The 21498-nt window shown below is 41.8% G+C and overlaps 1 protein-coding gene across 2 annotated transcripts; it reads left to right on the forward strand.

Annotated features, from left to right (window-relative positions):
- The first annotated feature begins 3040 nt into the window (after window positions 1-3040).
- Window positions 3041-20219, forward strand: Znf207 (zinc finger protein 207). Of its 2 annotated transcripts, XM_042692152.1 has the most exons (12): window positions 3041-3273; window positions 5040-5166; window positions 10801-10939; window positions 11398-11565; window positions 11965-12040; window positions 12505-12552; window positions 14088-14158; window positions 15412-15569; window positions 16840-16932; window positions 18015-18257; window positions 19032-19191; window positions 19379-20219. In XM_042692152.1, exons 1-12 carry the CDS (start codon window positions 3233-3235, stop codon window positions 19537-19539), a joined length of 1485 nt encoding a protein of 494 aa, XP_042548086.1. In that variant the 5' UTR covers window positions 3041-3232; the 3' UTR covers window positions 19540-20219. The 2 variants fall into 2 exon arrangements, with proteins under 2 accessions (XP_042548086.1, XP_042548093.1); XM_042692159.1 differs by lacking the exon at window positions 16840-16932.
- The last annotated feature ends 1279 nt before the right edge of the window (window positions 20220-21498 follow it).

The following is a 21498-nucleotide window of genomic DNA, read 5'->3' on the forward strand; positions in this document are numbered from 1 at the left end:
TAAAAGATAAAAGGGTTTATTGGAAAAAAATATGGCAGAAAAAGAGCACATCTGGAATAGGTATGCCATGGGGAAGACAGTAATTCAGCGCATTTCTACTGTCTCAAACTTCATTATCACTGTTTGGCCTTGGGTAATAGTGAGAATTAGATGGCTTTCTAATTGATGGGTTTCTGTTTTCTGTAAGTTGTGTGACATGGAAGATGTACAGTTCTGTTCTTCTTCCTCATTCTTTGTTGCTCTCTGGATAGTTAGGTTTTGGCATATCAGCTTATCCTTCTGTCTACAAGCTGCATAGGCTGAAATTCCCTGTTCGCTTTTACACCAACCCATCAGTTCAGTGTTCCACAGACAATACCTTTTAAAAATTTGTATTGGCAGGGGTAAGGTTACAAGAACTTGAACTCAGATTTGCTCTTGTTTGTGCTCTTCTACTAAAGCCATACTCCCAACTCTTTTTGCTTTTTCAGGCAATGTCTTGCACTTTTTGTCTAGGTGGAGTCAGATCCTTGATCCTCCTGGTGTCCCCTGAGTACCTGGGATTACAAGCATGTCACCACATCTGGTGTATTTTCCACCTTAAATACATAGTTCATATTACTAGCTATTACTACAATACAAATGGTTCTAAGCCCAGCCAGATGGAAGTTAAGAATGGACTCGAAGTCACTGTGTATGTGGGTACCACATGCGCATGCCAGTACTAGGGTTTGAATTCAGGGCTTGGCACTGTCCCTTTGCTTTTCCCCTCAAGTCTAGGACTCTACAATGTGAGACACAGCTCTATTTCTGGTTTTTGATGGTTTATTGGAGATAAGGGCCTCACCGGGAAAGCTGGAAGAATGAGGGAAGGGGTAACATTGTTCAAAAAGAAATGTTCTCTTTGTTAGGTTTTTAAAAAGAGGTAGATGGCACCATTTATGTTAGGTTTTTAAAAAGAGGTAGCCGAGTAAGAACTGCACCACACACGTGGTATTCAGGTAAGGGGTAGGTTTATTCAGTAGACCTGCTGGGACCAGGCAAGGTTGGCATTCCACGTGGCTGGGAAAGGCCTGGGAATGAGAGAGAGCTGGGAAAGAGAGTTAAGAGCTAGAAAAGAGCAGAGAGCAGAGAGAGAGAGCAGAGAGCGCTAGAAAAGAGCAGAGAGCGCTAGAAAAGAGCAGAGAGCAGAGAGAGAGAGCAGAGAGAACAGAGAGAGCTAGAATAGAGCAGTGAGCTAGGGTCTGGGCCTGGGCTAGGCCTTATCTAGGGTATGGGCGGAGAAAGGTGTGGCCACATCAAATTCAGATGTGACCTCAGCGGATGCAGATGTAGCCTCTTCCAGGTGTCCCAGTTGCCTAGGTAACGCAGGTACTGGGTGGAGACTTTGCTGCAAGGAGGGTGGAGTCTGCTCGCCATCCAGGAGCGGACCTTATACTCTTTACCTGACTTATGTCACTGTAACTCCTTTAAACATCACCTTCATAATAACAAAAAGTTTAAAAAAGGCCTGGGAAGGTGGCTCAGTGGTAGAGTACTTGCCTTGAATGCATGAAGCCCTGGGTTTGATTCCTCAGCACCACATAAGCAGAAAAAAACGGAAGTGGTGCTGTGGCTCAAGTGGTAGAGCAATAGTCTTGAGCTGAAGAGCTGAGGGACAGTGCCCAGGACCAGAGTTCAGGCCCAATAACCAACCAACCAACCAAAAAAAGAAAAAAAAAGTTAAAAAAAAAATCTCATGAACTTTCTTCACTGGGCTAGCATCGAACTGCAATCCTCAGATTTCAGTCTCCTAAGTAGCTAGGATTATAGGCATGAGCCACTGGTACCCAGCTCTACAAACCACTTCTTGGGGCCGGGGATTTAGCTCAGCAGAAGAGCGCCTGCCTGGCAAGCCCAAGGCCCTAAGTTTGGTCCTCAGCCTCAGCTCTGGAAAAAACAAATAAAATACTTTAGTCTCCATCTTAAAACTTTTCTCTAGCTTCTTAGAAAACTCAGAGGAAACACAAACCTGCTTTTCTTACAAGGAAACAGAATTCACCAATTTTGTAATTCACCAATCTCAGAATGTTCTAGGGATTTCCAGGACTTACTTCTAGGGAAGCCTCTCCAGGAATAGTTCTTGCCACCAGTACCTTCACTATGAGTTACAGCCTTACGGTGCTTTTTTTTTTTGTCTTCCTAGCCACAAAGACTTGAACTTTTTTTTTGCCAGTCCTGGGGCTTGAACTCAGAACCTTGGCACCGCCGTCCCTGAGCCTCTTCGTGCTCAAGGCTAGCACTCTACCACTTGAGCCACAGTGTCATCTCTGCTTTTTCTGAGTAGTTTTTTATATTAAGAGTCTCACAGGCTTTCCTGCCCGGCCTGGCTTCGAACTGCGATCCTCAGATCTCAGCCTCCTGAGTAGCTAAGGATTACAGGCTTGTACTTTTGAGACAGGACCTGGCTGCGTTGCCCAGGGTGGTTTCTTAACTCTGGGGGGCAATAATTCAGTGCTGGGACAGGCACTGAGTGCACTTCCCACCTAGCATGCTCAGGAGCCCCTCAGGACATCCCCACAATCAACAAAGCTGTTTTAGGCCTCCCTCTGGGGTTTTCCAGTCCCCTTCACTTCCCCCCTTCCGATGACTCAGTGAACCCCTCAGCCTTGTTTACTCGCCTGCCTGTCTGTCTGTCTGGCGGGTCGGTCGCCTGGCCCAGTGTCACTTTTGCCTTAGCACGTGGTAGGCCCAGACACCCACACCGCACAACGGGTTTATCCGGTAACTGACACGAAGTTTAAAAATTGGGCGCCGAACCTCTCTTTAATTATACTGGCAATCCTTTCATTTTGTTTTTTTTTTTTCACACCCCCCCCTCCTTTCTTCCTCAATTCGCTAGCACCGGAGGCCAACTCCCTGACAAAACAACTCCCTAGGCTTCAGCCACCGGAAGCAGGGAGGGAGGGGAAGCCAAAGGCTTGGACACAGGCCCCGAGGAGAGCCGGGGGCCCGCGTCACGTGACACACACCCGGGCCTGGCCCCGCCTCCGCCGCCGCAGTGCCTGACGGGAGGCGGAGAACGAACGACGGTGTCGGCCATTTTGTGTCGGCTTCGTGTGGGACGCGGTGGTGGCCGTTGGCTCGGGAAAGCAGGCGATTTTTTTCGCCTTGTTTTTCCTGCATTTACTCTTTTCTCTCCTCTCCCCCCCCACCCCCGTCCTCTCCCCCCACCCCTCCCCGCTTCCCTTGACTTCGTCGGTAGAGCGCAGATATGGGTCGCAAGAAGAAGAAGCAGCTGAAGCCGTGGTGTTGATATCCTTTGTGGGTTGAGGTCGAGGCTCCGCGGAGGGTGCGGGTGGAAGAAGGCCCGGGCCGGGCCGGGGCGGCGGGTGTGTGGGCCTACGGCGCGGAGCGTGCGGCCTTCGGGGCCTCGGGGTGGGTGGCGTGAGAGCTCGGGAAGGCTTTCCGGGAAAACGGAATCCCTCAGGCGAGGGAGTTGTGTGGGACTGAGTGCGAGCGACGGCCGGCCCGGCGGGCGGAGGCCCGGACCCCGCCGCCAAGGGCGCAGGCCCCGAAGGGCCCCCGCGCCCGCTGTGTGGGTGACGATCCAACCCCGGGGGCGGGGTGGGGGGGTGGGGAGAGACTTCTCTAGTAACAGGCTAATTGACTCCGTGGAGGATGGAGGAAGAACCTTCCGAAGTCAGTCTCTTGTCTCTCGGGGAGGCCGCGGGGAGAGGTCGGGGGAGGGGGGGGGGACGACGACGCGGGAAATGGATGGTTTAATGAAGGAGGAGTTCACTTAGGTTTGGAGCTATTGATTCTCTCCCCCTTTTTTCCTCTCTCTCTCTCTCTCCCCCCCCCTCCCCCCGTGCGTGGCAGAGAACTAGCTTCCGCGTCTTAACCCACAGGCGCCTTAATCTTCAGGAAGCGATCTTTTTTTTTTTTTTTTTTAAACAGGGTGGGGTTTCTCGATTCTATTAGCCAACTTTGTAGGACTCTATTTTTTTTTTTTTTCAAAATTTTTTTAAAAAGCTTCTTAGAAGGGAAATTGGTTAGAATGTGGCAGCCTTTGGGAATACTCTTCCCAGAGGCGATAACGTACTTTACGTTGAAAAATTGCTTTTATTACTTCCAAATGGTTTGTGGCGGGGCTGCATTTAGTTGTACTTTAAAAAAAAAAAAAAATGACAACCTGGGTCACGAATTTTGTAATGTGCTTGCAGGAAAGTCTGGGATAGTGAGCTAACAGTTCTTACTATTGTAGATTTTGCTCGCCTGTGAGTTTTACATTTCCTAACGGTGAAAGTTAATGTGAAGTACCTAATCTCCCAAGACAGTATCAAAATTGTAAGCAATTCTGGATTGCTGAATCGAAATATTGGCCACGAAATTAATCTTTTTGTAAATTCCTTATATTTCGATTTTTTTGTCACTTTTGTATGTAATGAGTTATGTCTTGGTATTTAAATTTGACTCAAACTTATATGGAACGCTTTCCTTGTGCATTTGGAAGCATTCAAATACTAACATTTCTATTAAGCACAAGAATATGACCAATATACTTTGGATTATTGTGCTGTGTTTGTTTGGTGGAGGTTTCTGGAGAATTGAAAATAGGGGAACTACCTGGCATCATTTATAATCCTCAGATGAAGTCCTATTTTGTGCGTGGGGAGGGGGAGGAAGAGGCTTCAACTCTAGGCCTGGGCACTGTTCCTCAGCTTTTCAGTGCAAGGCTAGCACTCTACCACTTGAGCCACAGCTCACTTCCGGTTTTCTGAGTGGTTTATTGGAAATGAGAGTCTCAGGGACTTTCCTGTCCAGGCTGGATCCTCAGATCTCTGCCTCCTGAGTAGCTAGGATTACAAGCATGAGCAACCTTAAAAATTTTTAAATTAAAAAAGTTGATTAACACCAACTGTTACTTTATATTAAGTTTCTCCTCACATCTAGGCTCACATGCTCCAGATTCAAACTGCTGGGTTTATGGACTGGCACACACAACTGTGCCCATTCCTCCAGATTGTTTTTATTGTGGACAAAGTCATTATGTTTTGTACCTTAGCACTCTTGATTAGGTATTGCAATAGAGATTTTGATGATGAGAAGATCCTGATACAGCACCAAAAAGCCAAGCATTTTAAATGCCATATATGTCATAAGAAATTATATACAGGACCTGGCTTAGCCATTCATTGCATGCAGGTAAGGATTTTTTTTTTTGTATGTTTGTCTCCTTTTCATTTGAAAATAATTAGCTTTATGGTTTTGTTTATATTGGGAGGAAGACAAAGTGAGAGAAACTGGGACAAATGTTACTGGAAACCTTGCCTCTAAAGAACAAGCTGGAATGGGATGCATATCTTTTCCCACCTAGATAGAAGGATCAAGGTCAGCAAGGCCCTAGCAAAAAAGTGCTTGAAAACACGAGTTTAAACCAGATCTCTTTTTATTACCATGCTTGAATATATCTGTGCACAAACTACCACTGAGTATGTATAAATATCAAGAAGATAACCTGAGCTTTGTGTGTGTGTGCATGCACGTGTGCATGCCATTCCTGGGACTTTGAACTCAGACTTGGGTGCTGTCCCTGATCTTCTTTTGCTCAAGGCTAACACTATACCACTTAAGCTACAACTCCACTTCTTTGATAGTTTAGTGGAGATAGGAGTCTCACAGACTTTCCTGACACTGCTTGCCTCCATTTGTGATCCTCAGATCTGAGTAGCTAGGAATACAGGTGTGAGTTACCTAAACTGACTTTAGTGTTTAATGAGAGGATATATTTGTATATATTTAAATTACAGGTAGGTAACAACTAGGTTGAGATAATAAAATATACTCTAAATACCTGGGGCTGAGAACAAGGATCAGTGATTTAAGTTTTGTGAGCAGTATGACCATAGGATTAAGAGTTGATAGGCACAACTCCTTGCCACTAAGGATTTGTTATAATCTGTTGGGGCTGGGCTTATTCTATATATTGAATGGTACATTTCTTTGCCTGAGAATGGGTTGATAAATCCAGAATGGTCTCAAAACCTTAATCCTCCTGCCTCAGGCTTCTGAGTGCTGTGATTATAAGCCTGTCCCACCATGCTTGTCCTTAGTGTTTGGTACATGAGACTCCTGAGATATAAAATGAGCAAGTCAGAGGAAATGCAACAAGTTTGAGGAAGGGAGACATTACCAGGTTATAAAATAAATTTATGTGGGGCTGGGAAGGTGGCTCAGTGGTAGAGTGCTTGCCTTGCATGCATGAGGCCCTGGGTTTGATTCCTCAGCACCACATAAGCAAAAAGAAAAAAGCCGGAAGTGGTGCTGTGGCTCAAGTGGTAGAGCGCTAGCCTTGAGCTGAAGAGCTAGGGACAGCGCCCAGGCCCAGAGTTCAGGGCCCACGACCGGACCCTAATGAATAAATGAATGAATAAATAAATAAAATTTATGTGAAGGCTGGGATGTATGTGTAGCTTAGCCATAGATCATTTACCCATGCAAATGTTGGGCTCTAGGCTAAATTTCCATTACTGAAAAAAAAAGTAAGTTCAGTATAAATTCTATTCGCTCAAATTCAGGATAGATGGTTTTCACTCTAGGGCGTTATTGTCATAGTTTAGCTTAATAATTTAGCTTTTGTTTGAAAGCATCAAAACCAATGATGGTAGCTCCTGCCTGTAAGTCCTAATTACTCAGGAGGCTGAGATCTGAGGATCACAGTTCAAAGCCATTTCTTGAGACTCATTTCCAGTTAACCAGAAAAAGACAGTTGTGGCTGAAGTGGTAGAGTGCTAGGCTTGAGTGAAAAAGCTAAGGGATAGCACCTAGGCCCTGAGTTTCAAGCTCTAGTACCAACACAAAAACAAGCTAACAAATGAATGAAATGAACACACAAAAGCTGTTTGTGGTACAGATCAGTAGTAATCCTAGTGCTCCAAAGAGAGTCTATTACATAATAGATTTCAGCTGTTTACTGAAGCAGCCATTACTTTCATATAGCTGTTTAAGTAAATTAAAAATTCAGTTTTCTGGTCACATACCCACATTTCCAGTTCTCAGTAGCTACCTGTGGCTATTAGGTGACCTGAAATCAGGAACAGTAGCTGTGTTTCCTTAAATCACAGAAAATGCCTATGGAGTTGCTTTGTACTAGACATGTTTTAGGTACTGAGTATGTAACAGTGAATACAAGTTTCTTCATTGTGTTTGCTTTATATTGTGAAGGAAAATAATTTACATAAATATAACTTGTAATGCCAGGCGCCAGTGGCTTATGCCTGTAATCCTTGCTACTCAGGAGGCTGAGATCTGAGGATTGTAGTTCAAAGCCTGCCTAGGCAGAAAAGTCCATGTGACGCATCTCCAATTAACCACTAGGAAACCAGAAGTGGCACTCCTCTTGAGCTGAAGAGCTCAGGGACAGCACTCAAGCCCAGAGTACAAGCCCCTGACTGACCCCCCCCCCCCCCAAAAAAAAAAAAAAAAAAGTAAAAGAAAACTAAAACAGTAAGCTCATATCTTTTAAGAGATTAAACTCTGAGAAGTAGTATACAAAGAATGGCAAGGGAGAGGACTATAGCACAACTGCTACTTTTTATTTCAAATGAAATAGATTTGAAGAGATATCAAACACAGATAACACCCTTTGGGTGGGGGGAGTCACAGGTCTTGGGGCTTGAGAACCTAGGCACTGTCCCTGAGTTTTTTTTCTCAAGCTGGTGCTCTACTACTTCGGGGTCTTTTGGTGGTTAATTTGAGATAATGATCTCATGGACTTTCCTGCTTAGGCTGGTTTCAGAGTATGATCTTCAAATCTCAGCCTTCTGAGCAGCTAGGATTACACTCCTGAGCCACTGGAGCTTGGCAACTTTCTTTTTTGTTGGTATTGGGGTTTGGACTTGGGACCTTTGCTTGCTAGGTTGGAACTATACCAATTGATGCAAACCTTCAGTCCAGTGGGTTTTGTTAGTTTTTATTGGTGCCAGTTTTGGGACTTGAACTCAAGGCCTAAGTGCTGCCTCTTTGTTTTTTTTTTTGGTCCGGTCGTGGGGGCCTGAACTCTGGGCCTGGGCGCTGTCCCTCAGCTCTTCAGCTCAAGGCTAGCGCTCTACCACTTGAGCCACAGCACCACTTCCGGCTTTTTTTTTTTTCTTTTTGCTTATATGGTGCTGAGGAATCGAACCCAGGGTCTCAGGCATGCAAGGCAAGCGCTCTACCACTGAGCCACCTTCCCAGCCCTGCCTCTTTGTTTTTTGCTCCATTCTTTTGATCTACCACTTGAGTCACACATCCACTTTCATCTTCCTCCCTTTTTAATTTTTTTTTAAAGGATACTTCAGGAGTACAATTAGGTGATAGTGACAGACCAAAGTTTGCTGGTAGATTTGATGAAGGATATGAAAAAGTAAGGGATTGAGAATGGTACCAAAATGTTTTTAATAGATAGTACATGTTAAAAATGACTTCCTAGGAGTGGCACTGTGGCTCAAATGGTAGAGCACTAGCCTTGAGCTGAAGAGCTCAGGGACAGCGCTCAGGCTCATTTCAAATCCCATGACCAACCAAAAAAAATCCTCTTGAGCCAGGAACTGGTGGCTCACTCCTGTAATCCTAGCTATTCAGGAGGCTGAGATGTGAGGATCTGGGTTCAAAGCCAACCTGGCCAGAACACTCCTTGAGACTCTTATCTCCCATTAGTCACCAGAAAATGGGAAGTGATGGTGTGGCTCAAAGTGCTATCCTCAAGCGAAAAAGCTCAAGGACAGGGCCCAGGCCCTGAGTTCAAGCCCCATGACCCCCAAAAAAGTCTTTCTGTAAGGTACTAGTGGTTCATATCTGTAATCCTAGCTACTCAGGACAGTGAGATATGAGAATCTTGGTTCATAGCCAGTCCAGGAAGGGAAATCTGAGACTCTTCTAATTGGTTACCAAAAAACCAGAGGTGGAGCTGTGGTTCAAATGGTAGAGCATTTGCTTTGAGCAAAAGAGCTCAGGAATAGTGTCTGGGTCCCTGAGTTCAAGTCCTGGGACTGGAACAACAACAAGAATCCCTTGTATTGAGATGGAATTGCAAGCTGCAAGAAGAACAGGGATAGAGATGTGGTCAAAAATAGTTTTGAGCCAAGTTCCAGTCAGTGGATCATACTTGTTGTCTAGCTACTTAGGAGGCTGAAACCTCAGGATCTCAGTTTGATGCAGTTCAAGCAAGAAAGTCTGTGAGCCGGGCGCTGGTGGCTCACGCCTGTAATCCTAGCTACTCAGGAGGCTGAGATCTGAGGGTCGCGGTTCAAAGCCAGCCCGGGCAGGAGAGACCATGAGACTCCTATCTCCAATAAACCACCAGAAAACCGGAAGTGGCGCTGTAGCTCAAGCAGTAGAGCGCTCGCCTTGAGCTGAAGAGCTGAGGGACAGCGCCCAGGCCGAGTTCAAGCCCCATGACCGACAAAAAAAAAAAAAGAAAGTCTGTGAGCCTCCAATAAACTATCAGAAAAGTCAGAAGTGGACATATGGCTCAAGTGGTAGAAAAAGCAGCTGAGGGACAATATTCAGGCCCTGAATCAAGCCCTAGGACCAACAAAAAAAGGGTTTTGTATTGATTTTAAGAAAGCACAATGATGGGCGGGAAGGTAGCTCAGTGGTTGAGCGCTTGCCTTGCATGCCTGAGGCCCTGGGTTCGATTCCTCAGCACCATATAAGCAAAAAGAAAAAAAGCCGGAAGTGGTGCTCAAGTGGTAGAGTGCTAGCCTTGAGCTGAAGAGCTGAGGGACAGCGCCCAGGCCCGGAGTTCAGGCCCCACGACCGGACCCCCCCCCCCCCCCCCCCCCAAAAAAAAAAAAAAGCACAATGATACACAAGTCTGGAGATGAATGAAGGAGGAGAATATAGTATAATAATGGCTGCTTTGGTTGGGCTCCTAAGGCTCATACCAGTAGCCCTAGCTACTCTGAAGACAGATCTATCGGTTGTGGTTTGAAGCCAATCCTGACAGGAAAGTTCAGAAGACTGTTACCTCAAAAAGACATAACTGGAGCTGTGGCTCAAGTAGATCACAAACTATCCTTGGGCAAACTAGTTCAGTTACAGTGTCCAAGCCCTGAGTTAAAACCCCAGGACCAGCATGCTTGTACATGCACACACAAACACATGCATGTGCTAGAATAGCTATTCTAAGTTCTGAAAATGTTTTAAGTTCTGGTAATACATGTACATGGGAGTATATTCCTTGTTATACAGTGGATAGAAAAGTGGATGCAAGTGTGCTCTGCCATAAGCCATTCCTAGCCTTCACTTCATTCTTACCACTTCAATGGTAAGATTTGTAAAAACCATCCAAGGACACTGAGAGGCATACTCTATAAGCCAGTGAAATGTTTCAAAGAACTTGGATTGATGAGGTAAGTTGACTGAGGTTGCATTATAACAGTGAAAGCTTGAAGTAGTTGAAGAGAAACCAAGAAGTATTAAGTTTTGTTCTTTTGCCTGCTTTTAGCGTCAAGCTTGTGAGGCTGATGTTCTTATTTCTAAAGCCATACTCCCAGGCCTAAAATTACTTAAAAACACTTTTTTTGGGGTGGGGGTGGGGTCCGGTCGTGGGGCCTGAACTCTGGGCCTGGGTGCTGTCCCTCAGCTCTTCAGCTCAAGGCTAGTGCTCTACCACTTGAGCCACAGTATCACTTCCAGCTTTTTTCTTTTTGCTTATGTGGTGCTGAGGAATCAAACTCAGGGCTTCAGGCATGCAAGGCAAGTGCTCTACCACTGAGCCACCTTCCCAGCCACTTAAAAACACTTCTATAAAGTGATTTTTGTCTGTGTAATTCCAGTTTCATTTTTTAATGCTAGGTGCATAAGGAGACAATAGATGCTGTACCAAATGCAATACCTGGGAGAACAGATATAGAGTTGGAAATATATGGTATGGAAGGTATTCCAGAAAAAGACATGGATGAAAGACGTCGACTTCTTGAACAGAAAACACAAGGTAAATACTGTAAAGTGATATTTTTGTAAAATAAAGCTTAATTTTAGCGAGAATAGATCTGTTTTCAAAAATAAATTCGATGGTAGATTTAGAAGTCTTCCCCCATTGGTGTAAAGGAGTCTAGATAATCTGCTTCCTGAGTAGCTGGGATTATAGATGCATACTACCATGCACGGCTCAGAATTGTAATACTGAGTACTGTTTTTCCTTTATGTCTTATGTTTAGTAGTGGTGTTTGACAACGTATTTGAACTTTACACTGTTCAGATCATAGAAAAAAATTTACAATGGCTGGGAAGGTGGCTTAGTAGTGCTTGCCTTGTACGCATGAGGCCCTGGGTTTGATTCCTCAGCACCATTTATTTTTGCTTTAAATAACATACCGAAAGGTTGTTAACCTTGAAAGAGTATAGATTTTGAATGTTTTTTAAGATACTGTGCAAAACATTTTTTGGCAGAGAGTCAAAAAAAGAAACAACAAGATGATTCTGATGAATATGATGATGATGAGTCTGCAGCCTCAACTTCTTTTCAGCCACAGCCTGTTCAACCTCAACAAGGTTATATCCCACCAATGGTGCAGCCAGGACTGCCACCAGTTCCGGGAGCACCAGGAATGCCACCAGGTAGCACATGAAGTTGCTTAAAATGTAACATTTTAAGGTTTTTATTGATAGACCATAGAAGAATTATTTCCTGATGGGGCTGGGAAGGTGCCTCAGTGGTAGAGTGCTTGCCTCACATGCATGAGGCCCTGGGTTTGATTCCTCAGCACTATGTAAGCAGAAGAAGCTGGAAGTAGCGCTGTGGCTCAAATGGTAGAGTGCCAGCCTTGAACTGAAGAGCTGAGGGACAGTGCCCCAGGCCCCATGACCTGCAAAACAAAAAAGTATTACTTCCTGAGCATTGGACATGGCTCAATTCCAATCCCAATACTACCCCACCCTTAAAAAATATTTTGTCCTTATAACACTTAATTTTGTAATTTAATTTGTAATTCTTTGGTTGAAATTCTTTATTTGTAGGCATACCTCCATTAATGCCAGGTGTTCCTCCTCTGATGCCAGGAATGCCACCAGTTATGCCAGGCATGCCACCTGGGTAAGAAAATTTTTAATTGGCTAATGATCTTTTCTCAACTTGGGTATTAATATGAATTAAGCATTAATTTGCATTTTTTTTGCTTCTAGAAAGTATGGGTTCTGAAAGTCTTCCCTAAGAATGGGTCAGCCAATAAATTTAAGGTGTAAATTTACCTTAAAATAATAGTGTTTTTGGGTTTTAGAATGTTTATTAAGCAACCATCTGCTTCTGTTGCATTTGCTGTAATTGAAGTAATTGGTTGAAGATTTGACTTTTTGAGATTCAGAACTGCCCCATCACACTTTCTAGTTGTGAAGAGAACAAACTCTTAATTTCTAAATCAGAAAACTGTACTGAATCTGAGGTACTTGTGCCTATCACTTTTACTTAAGGATTTTGTGCTATGAGAGGTATACGATACACTTTCCCACTGTATTTTGAAAATCACAGTTAGATTTTGATTTTGTCATACATTTTCACAGATTGCATCATCAGAGAAAATACACCCAGTCATTTTGCGGTGAAAACATGTAAGCATTTCATTCATAATGTAATTTAGGAGGTATATGATCATAATGTCATTTTGTGTGTGTTTAATGATAGCTATTTAGTGGAATTCAGGAATATTCTAATCTTCCTCACTAAAACTTAGAAAATTTGCAAGTTAATTGACACAGGTTTCTTAAGGAAGGGAAATTTAAACATCTTTGAGGAAACTGACCATTAAAATTATTCTCTAATTGTGTTGATACTTCCTCAAACTGCTAAAAGTACTGAGACTTGGTAAACTGATAAGCATAATTTACTAAATTCATCATGCTTTATTATAGATTGTAATTGAGTCCTCTTTCAATTAGAAATGATATATAGAAGTTACACTTCTGATGACCCCATGATATAGGACTTTGGAGTAGCTCAGTGTTAAGAGGATATGGCTAGTGTACCCCAGGCCCTGGTGTCAGTCCTCAACACCAAAAAACCTTCTAGGTATTGACAAACTTTAAATTGGACACTAATATGTGAAGGTCAACTTTTTCTAGCAGAAAGCTTGATAAGCTTAGGTTGTATTTTTAAATCATGGCTGGGTGACAGTGCCTCACACCTATAATCCTAGCTACTTAGGAGGCTGAGAGAGCTGAGGATCGAGATTCAAAGCTAGCCCAGGCAGAGAGAAACTTATCTCCAGTTAACCACCAGAAAAACGGAAGTGGCGGTGCTATGGCTCAAGTGGTAGAGTGCTTGCCTTGAGCTGAAGAGCAAAGGGTCAGTGCCCAGGCCCAGAGTACAAGCCCCACAACCGATTCCCACCCCTTGCCCCCCCCCCAAAAAAAAAAAAAGAAAAGGTATTTTTAGATCATGATTTGGTGTTATATGTCTATTCTATAGAATCAGATGACCAGGCCCTGGTGGCTCACGCCTGTAATCCTAGCTACTCAGGAGATAGATCTGAGGATTGCAGTTCAAAGCCAGTCCCGGCAGGAAAGTCTGAGCCTCTTAAAAAGCCAGAAGTGGAGTATGACTCAAAGTGGCAGAAAGCTAACGTTGAACAAAAAGCTCAGGGACAGTGTCCAAGCGCTTGAGTTTAAGGGGAAAAAAATTATGGAGTCTTGAGTTTACTTCTGATTAATTTTGATAGTATTTGCCCTTCTAAAACAAAAAATTCTTAGGCTAGCACATTGAGCTTTTTTTTTTTTCTGTTCAAAATTCTGACAACTCTAAAGTGCAGTTTTTCTAATTGTGGATATTTGACAATTGGAACAAAAGATTTTGCTTTCCAGTAAAACGTCACATTTTAGATGAAATCTGTACATAATAAGTGATATTATCAGTGACTTTGTTTTGTCAAGAAAGACAATTTTCCTCATTTTATGGTAAACAGAATCTTTACTAAGTTTTAGAGGATTTATTTTGATAGAATTATTTGTAGTATATGATTGGTTCTTTCAGCTTGATTGTTTCAATATTGAGATTGAATTAAAAGTCTTTATTGTTTCAGGCTATAGCCAAAACATTTTCCTATCGTCTATATTGTTAATATTTCTTATTGAAATTTGCTTTTTAATAGAATGATGCCAATGGGTGGAATGATGCCACCTGGACCTGGAATACCTCCTCTGATGCCTGGAATGCCACCAGGTATGATGTGTTAAACAATTTTTTTTTTTTTTTGGTTGGTCATGGGGCTTGAACTCTGGGCCTGGGTGCTGTCTCTCAGCTCTTCAGCTCAAGGTGAGCACTCTACCATTTGAGCTACAGCACCACTTCGGGTTTTCTAGTGTTTTATTGGAGATATGAGTCTCACGGTCTTTCCTGCCCAGGCTGGCTTTGAACCGCTATCTTCAGATCTCAGCCTCCTGAGTAGCTAGGATTACAGGCATAAGCCACCGGCGCCTGGCTTGTTAAACAATTCTTTAGGAGGTTGTGGTACTGGTTTGAACTTAGCCTGGGAGAGCATGTCCCCTGGCCTTTTCACTGCAGGCTAGGCTCTACCACTTGAATCACAGGTCCACTTCCAGCTTTTTGTTGATTTAACTGGAGAGAAGTCTCATCGACTATCTGCCTGGGCTTGCTTTGAGTTGTGATCCTCTGATCTCAGCCTCCCTGTAGCTGGGATTACAGGCTATAATCATCGTTGCCCAGCTTTTTTGTTTGAAAGGAGAAGAGTTACTAGGGCTAGAACTCAGAACATTGCACTTTGCCTCTGAGTTTCTAATGTCTATAAGCTTTAGTACTGTTTTATCCATATTCAGGGTACAGTGGTATTTTTTCACATTGAAATTCTAAAGTACTACAAAGAAAGGAAAAGTTTGAGGTGTGATTTTGGGCAGGAGCAAGTGCCTAAGTTCCTGAACTACAGAGTTATTCGTTGCTGCGTGGGCGGGGAGGAAGGGAAGGGCACTCCCTCTGGAGCTTGAACTCAGTTTGGATGATGTCCCTGAGCTCTTGTACAAGGCTACTGCTCTGCCACGTGAATCACAGTTCTACTTTTGATTTTGTGGTGGTTAATTGGAGTCTCACAGACTGCACAAGCTTGCTTTAACCCATGATCCTCAGATCTTAGCCTCTTGGGTAGCTAGCTAGGATTACAGGCATGAGTCACTGGCTAAATGTTGCATTGAGGGCTGGGAAGGTGGCTCAGTGGTAGAGTGCTTGCCTTGCATGCATGAGGCCCTGGGTTTGATTCCTCAGCACCACATAAGCAAAAAGAAAAAAGCTGGAAGTGGCGCTGTGGCTCAAGTGGTAGAGCGCTAGCCTTGAGCTGAAGAGCTGAGAGATAGTGCCCAGGCCCAGAGTTCAGGCCCCATGACTGGACACTCCCCCCCCCCCCCCCCCCCAAAAAAAAAATGTTGCTTTGACTTGAGTTCCCTCCCCCAATATTTCTGTTGCAGGTATGCCTCCACCAGTTCCACGCCCTGGAATTCCTCCAATGACTCAAGCACAGGCTGTTTCAGCACCAGGTATTCTTAATAGACCACCTGCACCAGCAGCAACAGTACCTGCTCCACAGCCTCCAGTTACCAAGCCTCTTTTCCCCAGTGCTGGACAGGTAAGGTAAAATCCCTAAAAAGGACTTCATTTATACTTAAGGTAAAGTCTTTACAGAAGAAACCTTTGGAGGTACCACAGGTTAAATAAGTAGCCAATCCTTTTCCATTTTTACATATCTTGATTGTCTAGTCATGAAGTGTGAAGATACATGAATAGTTAATATGTCATCCTGGTTGTAAGCTATAAATGAAAGATTTCTGTTACTTTAAATACCTAATGCTGAGATGTCATTGCTTCTTTCTTGTAAGTGGAATGAGGCTATAGCCAAAGATGTCTTTACGACTAGCAAAATAATTCCTGGAATTTTCTCCAATGTAGAATAGTGCTGTGTTCTTTTGGGAGATAATCATGTAATGGCTTTTAATTTGGTCAAACTGAGTTCCTTAGTGGTCTTGTCTTTTAAAATCTTTTGCAAAATATACTGAAAGATGCTTCTGTTAACATGTAATGTACACATAATGACCAACACCTTTGATTTTTTTTTCAATTACATTTAGCATTAGTAAATGTGCTTATGATTATTAGGATTTACATTTTTTTTTAGATTATTAAATGCTACTTTTTTAAGCTTTCCTGCTTATGGGTGCTTCATTAAAATTACTACTTTTAAGCTGGGCACTAGTGACTAAAGCTTGTAATTCTAGCTATTCAGGAGACTGAGATCTAAGGATCATAATTGAAGCCAGCCTGTGTATGAAAATCTGTGAGACTCTTAATGTTCAGTTAACCACCAAAAAGCCAGAAGTGGAACTGTGGCTCAAGTGGTAGCTTACTAGCCTTGAGCACAAAAGCTCAGACAGAGACCCAGGCCCTGAGTTCAAGGCCACAGAAGTGTATATATTAAACCAAATATATATTACCATTAAGCATATTGACAATGCTTTTGTGATTGGATGGAACTTTGGTTTGAAATGTTAAATTTGGCATTGATCTTTTGTAGAAAGTCATTGATAATAGAATTGAAATGTCACTAGTGTATCATCTTCAGTTTAAAGTATTCTTTTAATACGACAATGTGAAACATACTAGTTTTAGAAAAGAAATGGGGGTTAAGTAGGTTTATTGGTACTGAATCGTAAAAGGTTTTGAGGCTCACACTTTCACTGTTATTGTAAATGCATTAGTTGTCTGCCTCTAAATAATGACATTTGATTGCATTAAATTTTGCATTTATAAAAATGCAATCTGTACTGAAAGTCTGCCACATGGCTTATTTTTCACCCATTTGTTTGGAGACTTTTCATTGTTTCCTTTCTTTTATGCTACAGATGGGGACACCTGTCACAAGCTCAAGTACAGCTTCATCCAATTCAGAAAGTCTGTCTGCATCTTCTAAAGCTCTGTTTCCTAGCACAGCACAAGTACGCAGGAAGTTGCAGTTTAAAATTGTTAAAATGGCTTTATAACTTAACCCTTTGGACCCTACTTTAAAATTAAATCTTTATTATTTAAAAATATATATTGTTTAGTATGTTAAAAATAAGATTATGTTAATCAACAATCAGGTGATATTTGAACTCATACTAACAACCAAAAACAAAAGCCTAAAGTGTACCCCATACATGGTTCTAAAGGGTTAAAGCATGTGAGCAGTAAATGCATTATAGTGGCCAGTGATTAGCTTGATGCATGGTTAAGTTAGTTTTAAGTTTATTCAGTTTAATGCATCATGTCCTGTGTAAGGAAATTTTAGTACTCTGCATTTGATTCTAAAGTTGACCTAGTTGATGCTTTAGATACTTGTATTATGAAAAGTACAACTCATTTGCTTTGAGAACATAGCTCAACTGGTAATTCAATGCATACAGCAAGTTTGAGACTTCTTCAACTCCCAGTACTGTAAAAAAATAAAAAGGTTACTGGTAACTTCTTAATTAAGAGACTACTAAGCCAGGTTCTAGCACTCCCATTTGTCCTTGCTCAGGAGTCTCCTTAGGAGCTCAGGACTGGCAGAAACCCTGGCTACAAATGTGGCTCAAGTTGTAGAGTGCCAGATATGAGCAGAAAAGCCCTGCGTTCAAGTACTGGTACTGGCACATATCCAAGAGAGAGCCTCCTAAATGAATTATTGTCCAAGACATCCTTAGCCGTTAGTAATTTGGAAGGTGTTGTGTTACTATGTAGTTATTTTCTTCATTATGTATCTTCATATGCTATTTTTTTGTGCTATACTTTGTGGCTGAATTTATGGTTCTGTAATCTGGAACATACAGAACATTAAACTTTTGGTAAGGAGGAGTTAGGGGATGTTTCCTTTGTTATAATATGTCATTTGCATCCAGGAAATTTTGATAGAGCATTTATATATGTTAACTTCATTTTCGTTACATTTGAAGTTTAGTCCTTTATTTCATTTTTCTATATTGTTTTTAAAATAATCTACTGGTTGGTACAGTCAACTTTGTGTGTTGAAGTTTCATTGATGAAGGATTATATTTTGCAGGCTCAGGCAGCTGTCCAAGGACCTGTTGGTACTGATTTCAAGCCCTTAAATAATACTCCTGCAACAACTACAGAGCCCCCAAAGCCTACATTCCCTGCTTATACACAGTCTACCGCTTCAACCACAAGTACAACAAATAGTACTGCAGCAAAACCAGCAGCTTCAATAACAAGTAAGCCTGCTACACTTACAACCACCAGTGCAACCAGTAAGTTGATCCATCCAGATGAGGATATATCACTGGTAAGTTGTTTATAATGGTTCACTAGTAGTAGGGTTTTTTTTTTTTTTAATGTATTTAAATGGTCTTAAGAGCTCTTAATACCAAGTGTCTCTTACTATTTTTTATGTGTCCCATGTATCTGGGATAGCAGGTTCATATCATGCCTAGATTTGTATTGGTTGAGGTGGGTGGTTAGGATGTTTTTCTCTAGCCTTCAAGATCCTCCTGATCTCAGCCTCCAGAGTAGCTAGAATTACAGGCCTAAGTTACTGTGCTTTAGCCACTTCTGTAAGTTAGATTCTTACTGTTATAAAGTGATTTCGTTAGACATAAATTTTCATGTACTGCTTAAAGAAATAGAGCCTGAAGAGCCCCTATACCCCTATAGGTCATATAGAGGAGTTTATTAACTAGAGTGAATATTTAGAATTTTGATAATTATAGTTTTTGTTTGAGACCGGTTCTTAGTGTATATATTATATAGAGAGAGAGCTGAGTAGCTGCTTCCCTCAGCCTCTCCCCAGTTGTTAGAATGCATGTTTATGCTTACATACTCAAGCTAAGATTGTGTCTTGCTGAAAGTTTATAATTCCTAGTTGCTAACCCTATTTCAAGTATAAAAACGATGAGATTTTAAGGCATGAAGATTTTATGTATTAGACTGGTTTGTGGGTATAGGAATAATTAGTAACAAGTGTAAATGTAAAAAAATTAACTCTATTACAAGATTTTAGGAGCTTTTATGTTTATTAAGCTTCTGTAATCATTTATTTTGTGCTTATTTGTATTCTCAGGAAGAGAGAAGGGCACAGTTACCTAAATATCAACGTAATCTTCCTCGGCCAGGACAGGCCCCAATTGGTAACCCACCAGTTGGACCAATTGGGGGTATGATGCCACCACAGCCAGGCATCCCACAACAACAAGGAATGAGACCACCAATGCCGCCTCATGGTATTAGTCCCTTTTTTGTTATATTTATGAAATGTCTTGTGTGTTCTGAATTTTCTGATTGTGCATGTATGTTAAGTATATCTGTGAAATACATTGTGCTTAAAGTTACAATGCATAGACTCACTTAACCTTTTTTTTTTTTTTTTTTTTTTGTGTGTGTGTGTGTGTCTGTCTTTAAATGTTATAGGTCAATATGGTGGTCATCATCAAGGCATGCCAGGTTACCTTCCTGGGGCTATGCCACCGTATGGGCAGGGACCGCCAATGGTACCCCCTTATCAAGGTGGGCCTCCTCGACCTCCAATGGGAATGAGACCTCCTGTAATGTCGCAAGGTGGCCGTTACTGATCTTACTTCATCCAATCTAATAGGTTTGGAGATTAAACCTTTTCTCAACTTGTGCTGTTTATATAGCCAAGCTTCCGTCAATAAGGCTTCATTGTGACTTTTAACAAACATTATCTTCCCACATACCAGGAACTATTGGACATTTATTTTACATGGGAAAAATTATTTGGAATAATAAAGCAGGAACTTTTCCTGAAGTTGCAATTTATACTGTATGGCTTCTTTTTCATGTTTCATCTAGGTTTTTAGAAGTGAAGTATAGTAAATTTGGTTCGTTAAATTGTGAAGGCGCTGGAACATACCACCTTTATAAAGGCAAGTTCTGTAAGCTTACATTGCTATTTGTAAAGTTATGCCTTCACAGCATTTCAGATGCTGTTGGACTTCCATGTCCCCAACCTAGCTTGGTGAGGGCTGTAACTGTTTCCAAGTACCTGTACATTGGAAGTCTGAATGTGTAACTATTTAATGTATTTAGAGTTCCTCATGTTGCAGGGTATAAGAAATCTGACCCACCATGGTCATGTGACTTTTCTGTACTGTTAAACTTCATTGTAATAAAATGAAAGAAAAATTTATGCCTTTTTATTCATAACCCAGCTGTGGACCACTACCTGAAAGGTTTGTACAGATGCATGCTACAATAGATGTCCACATAATAAAATTCAGTTACCAATGCAGTTTTTGATATATCATTGGGTCCTCTTGAGTTGTAGATTGTTTCTTAGCTGCATGTTAATGCTTCAGTTAACAACAACAACCAAAAAAATTTAGATATATGTGAATCATGTACTGGGTCTGAAGCCTATATTGTGTCACTTTGCATATCCTTTGGTATCATCAGATGTGATAGGAATTAAAGTGTAACCTAAATTCTTCCTGCTGAGATGTTTAGAGCCTAGTGCCAGACCTGTTCATTTCCTTCTGACTTATTTTTGACAAGTGAGTACTGCATGGACCTCAGAAGCTTTTCAGGTGCAAACTTCTAGAAGCTTAGGTGCATGCAGTAATAGCTTTTTGTGCTGTTAATAGATTGGTATATGTTTTAAATGTGCCTCTTAGGATGATTTAATGGCTGACATGTATAGTAATTTTTTTATGGTGATTCTGGCATCACTTACTTGATTAATAGGTTCTTTCTGTGCTTAAAGCCTACATAGCTTTATAAGCTTTTTATCTTTAGAAATTTTGAATGGTACTGTTGCTATAGAGAATTTCCCTATAGAAGTGATTATTACTCAATGTTTTGTGTGCTGCAAGTCCCTGATTTTATTTTCTAAGTGTTTTTCTAATCTTTTTTTTTTTTTTGTCAGTTGTGGGGCTTGATCTCTGGGCTTGGGTGCTGTCCCTGCACTCTTCAGCTCAAGGCTAGCACTACCCCTTGAGCCATTGCACCACTTCCGGCTTTTTCTGTTTATGTGGTGCTGAGGAATCCAACCCAGGGCCTCCTGCATGGCGAGGCAAGCACTTTACCACTGAGCCAACGTCCCAGCCCCTTTTCTAGTTTTTGCCAGGGTAGTTTTAAGATTAAATAAAACCTAAGTCAGGAGATGATGGCTCATGCCTAGTTCCTCTGGAGGCTGAGATCTAAGGATTGCAGTTTCAAGCCAGAGGCAGGAAAGTATAAGACTTATCTCTAATAAACTGCCAGAAAAACCAGAGGTAGAAGTGTGGCTCAACTGTTAGCCTGCTATCCAGATTCTGTCCACACCCTGAGTTCAGTGTTAGGACTAGGGAAAAAAAATTAATCTCAAATCAGTATTAAGTGACCCATGCCAAATAATTATCAGTAAAATGAACTGGAGATTTTCTAAATATAGTGTTAATATTTCTAAGTAGGTGGTTAGTATATACGAAGATATGTAAATAATATGTAAAATCTGAAGCTTTAAAAGAAAATAGGCTTTAACATTGTAGGAAAATATGGAGGAAAACATTTTATTACAGAATGGCTAAAAG

Source organism: Dipodomys spectabilis, unplaced genomic scaffold (assembly GCF_019054845.1).
Source record: "Dipodomys spectabilis isolate Male_0828 unplaced genomic scaffold, ASM1905484v1 ptg000004l, whole genome shotgun sequence".
NCBI lineage: Eukaryota > Metazoa > Chordata > Mammalia > Rodentia > Heteromyidae > Dipodomys > Dipodomys spectabilis.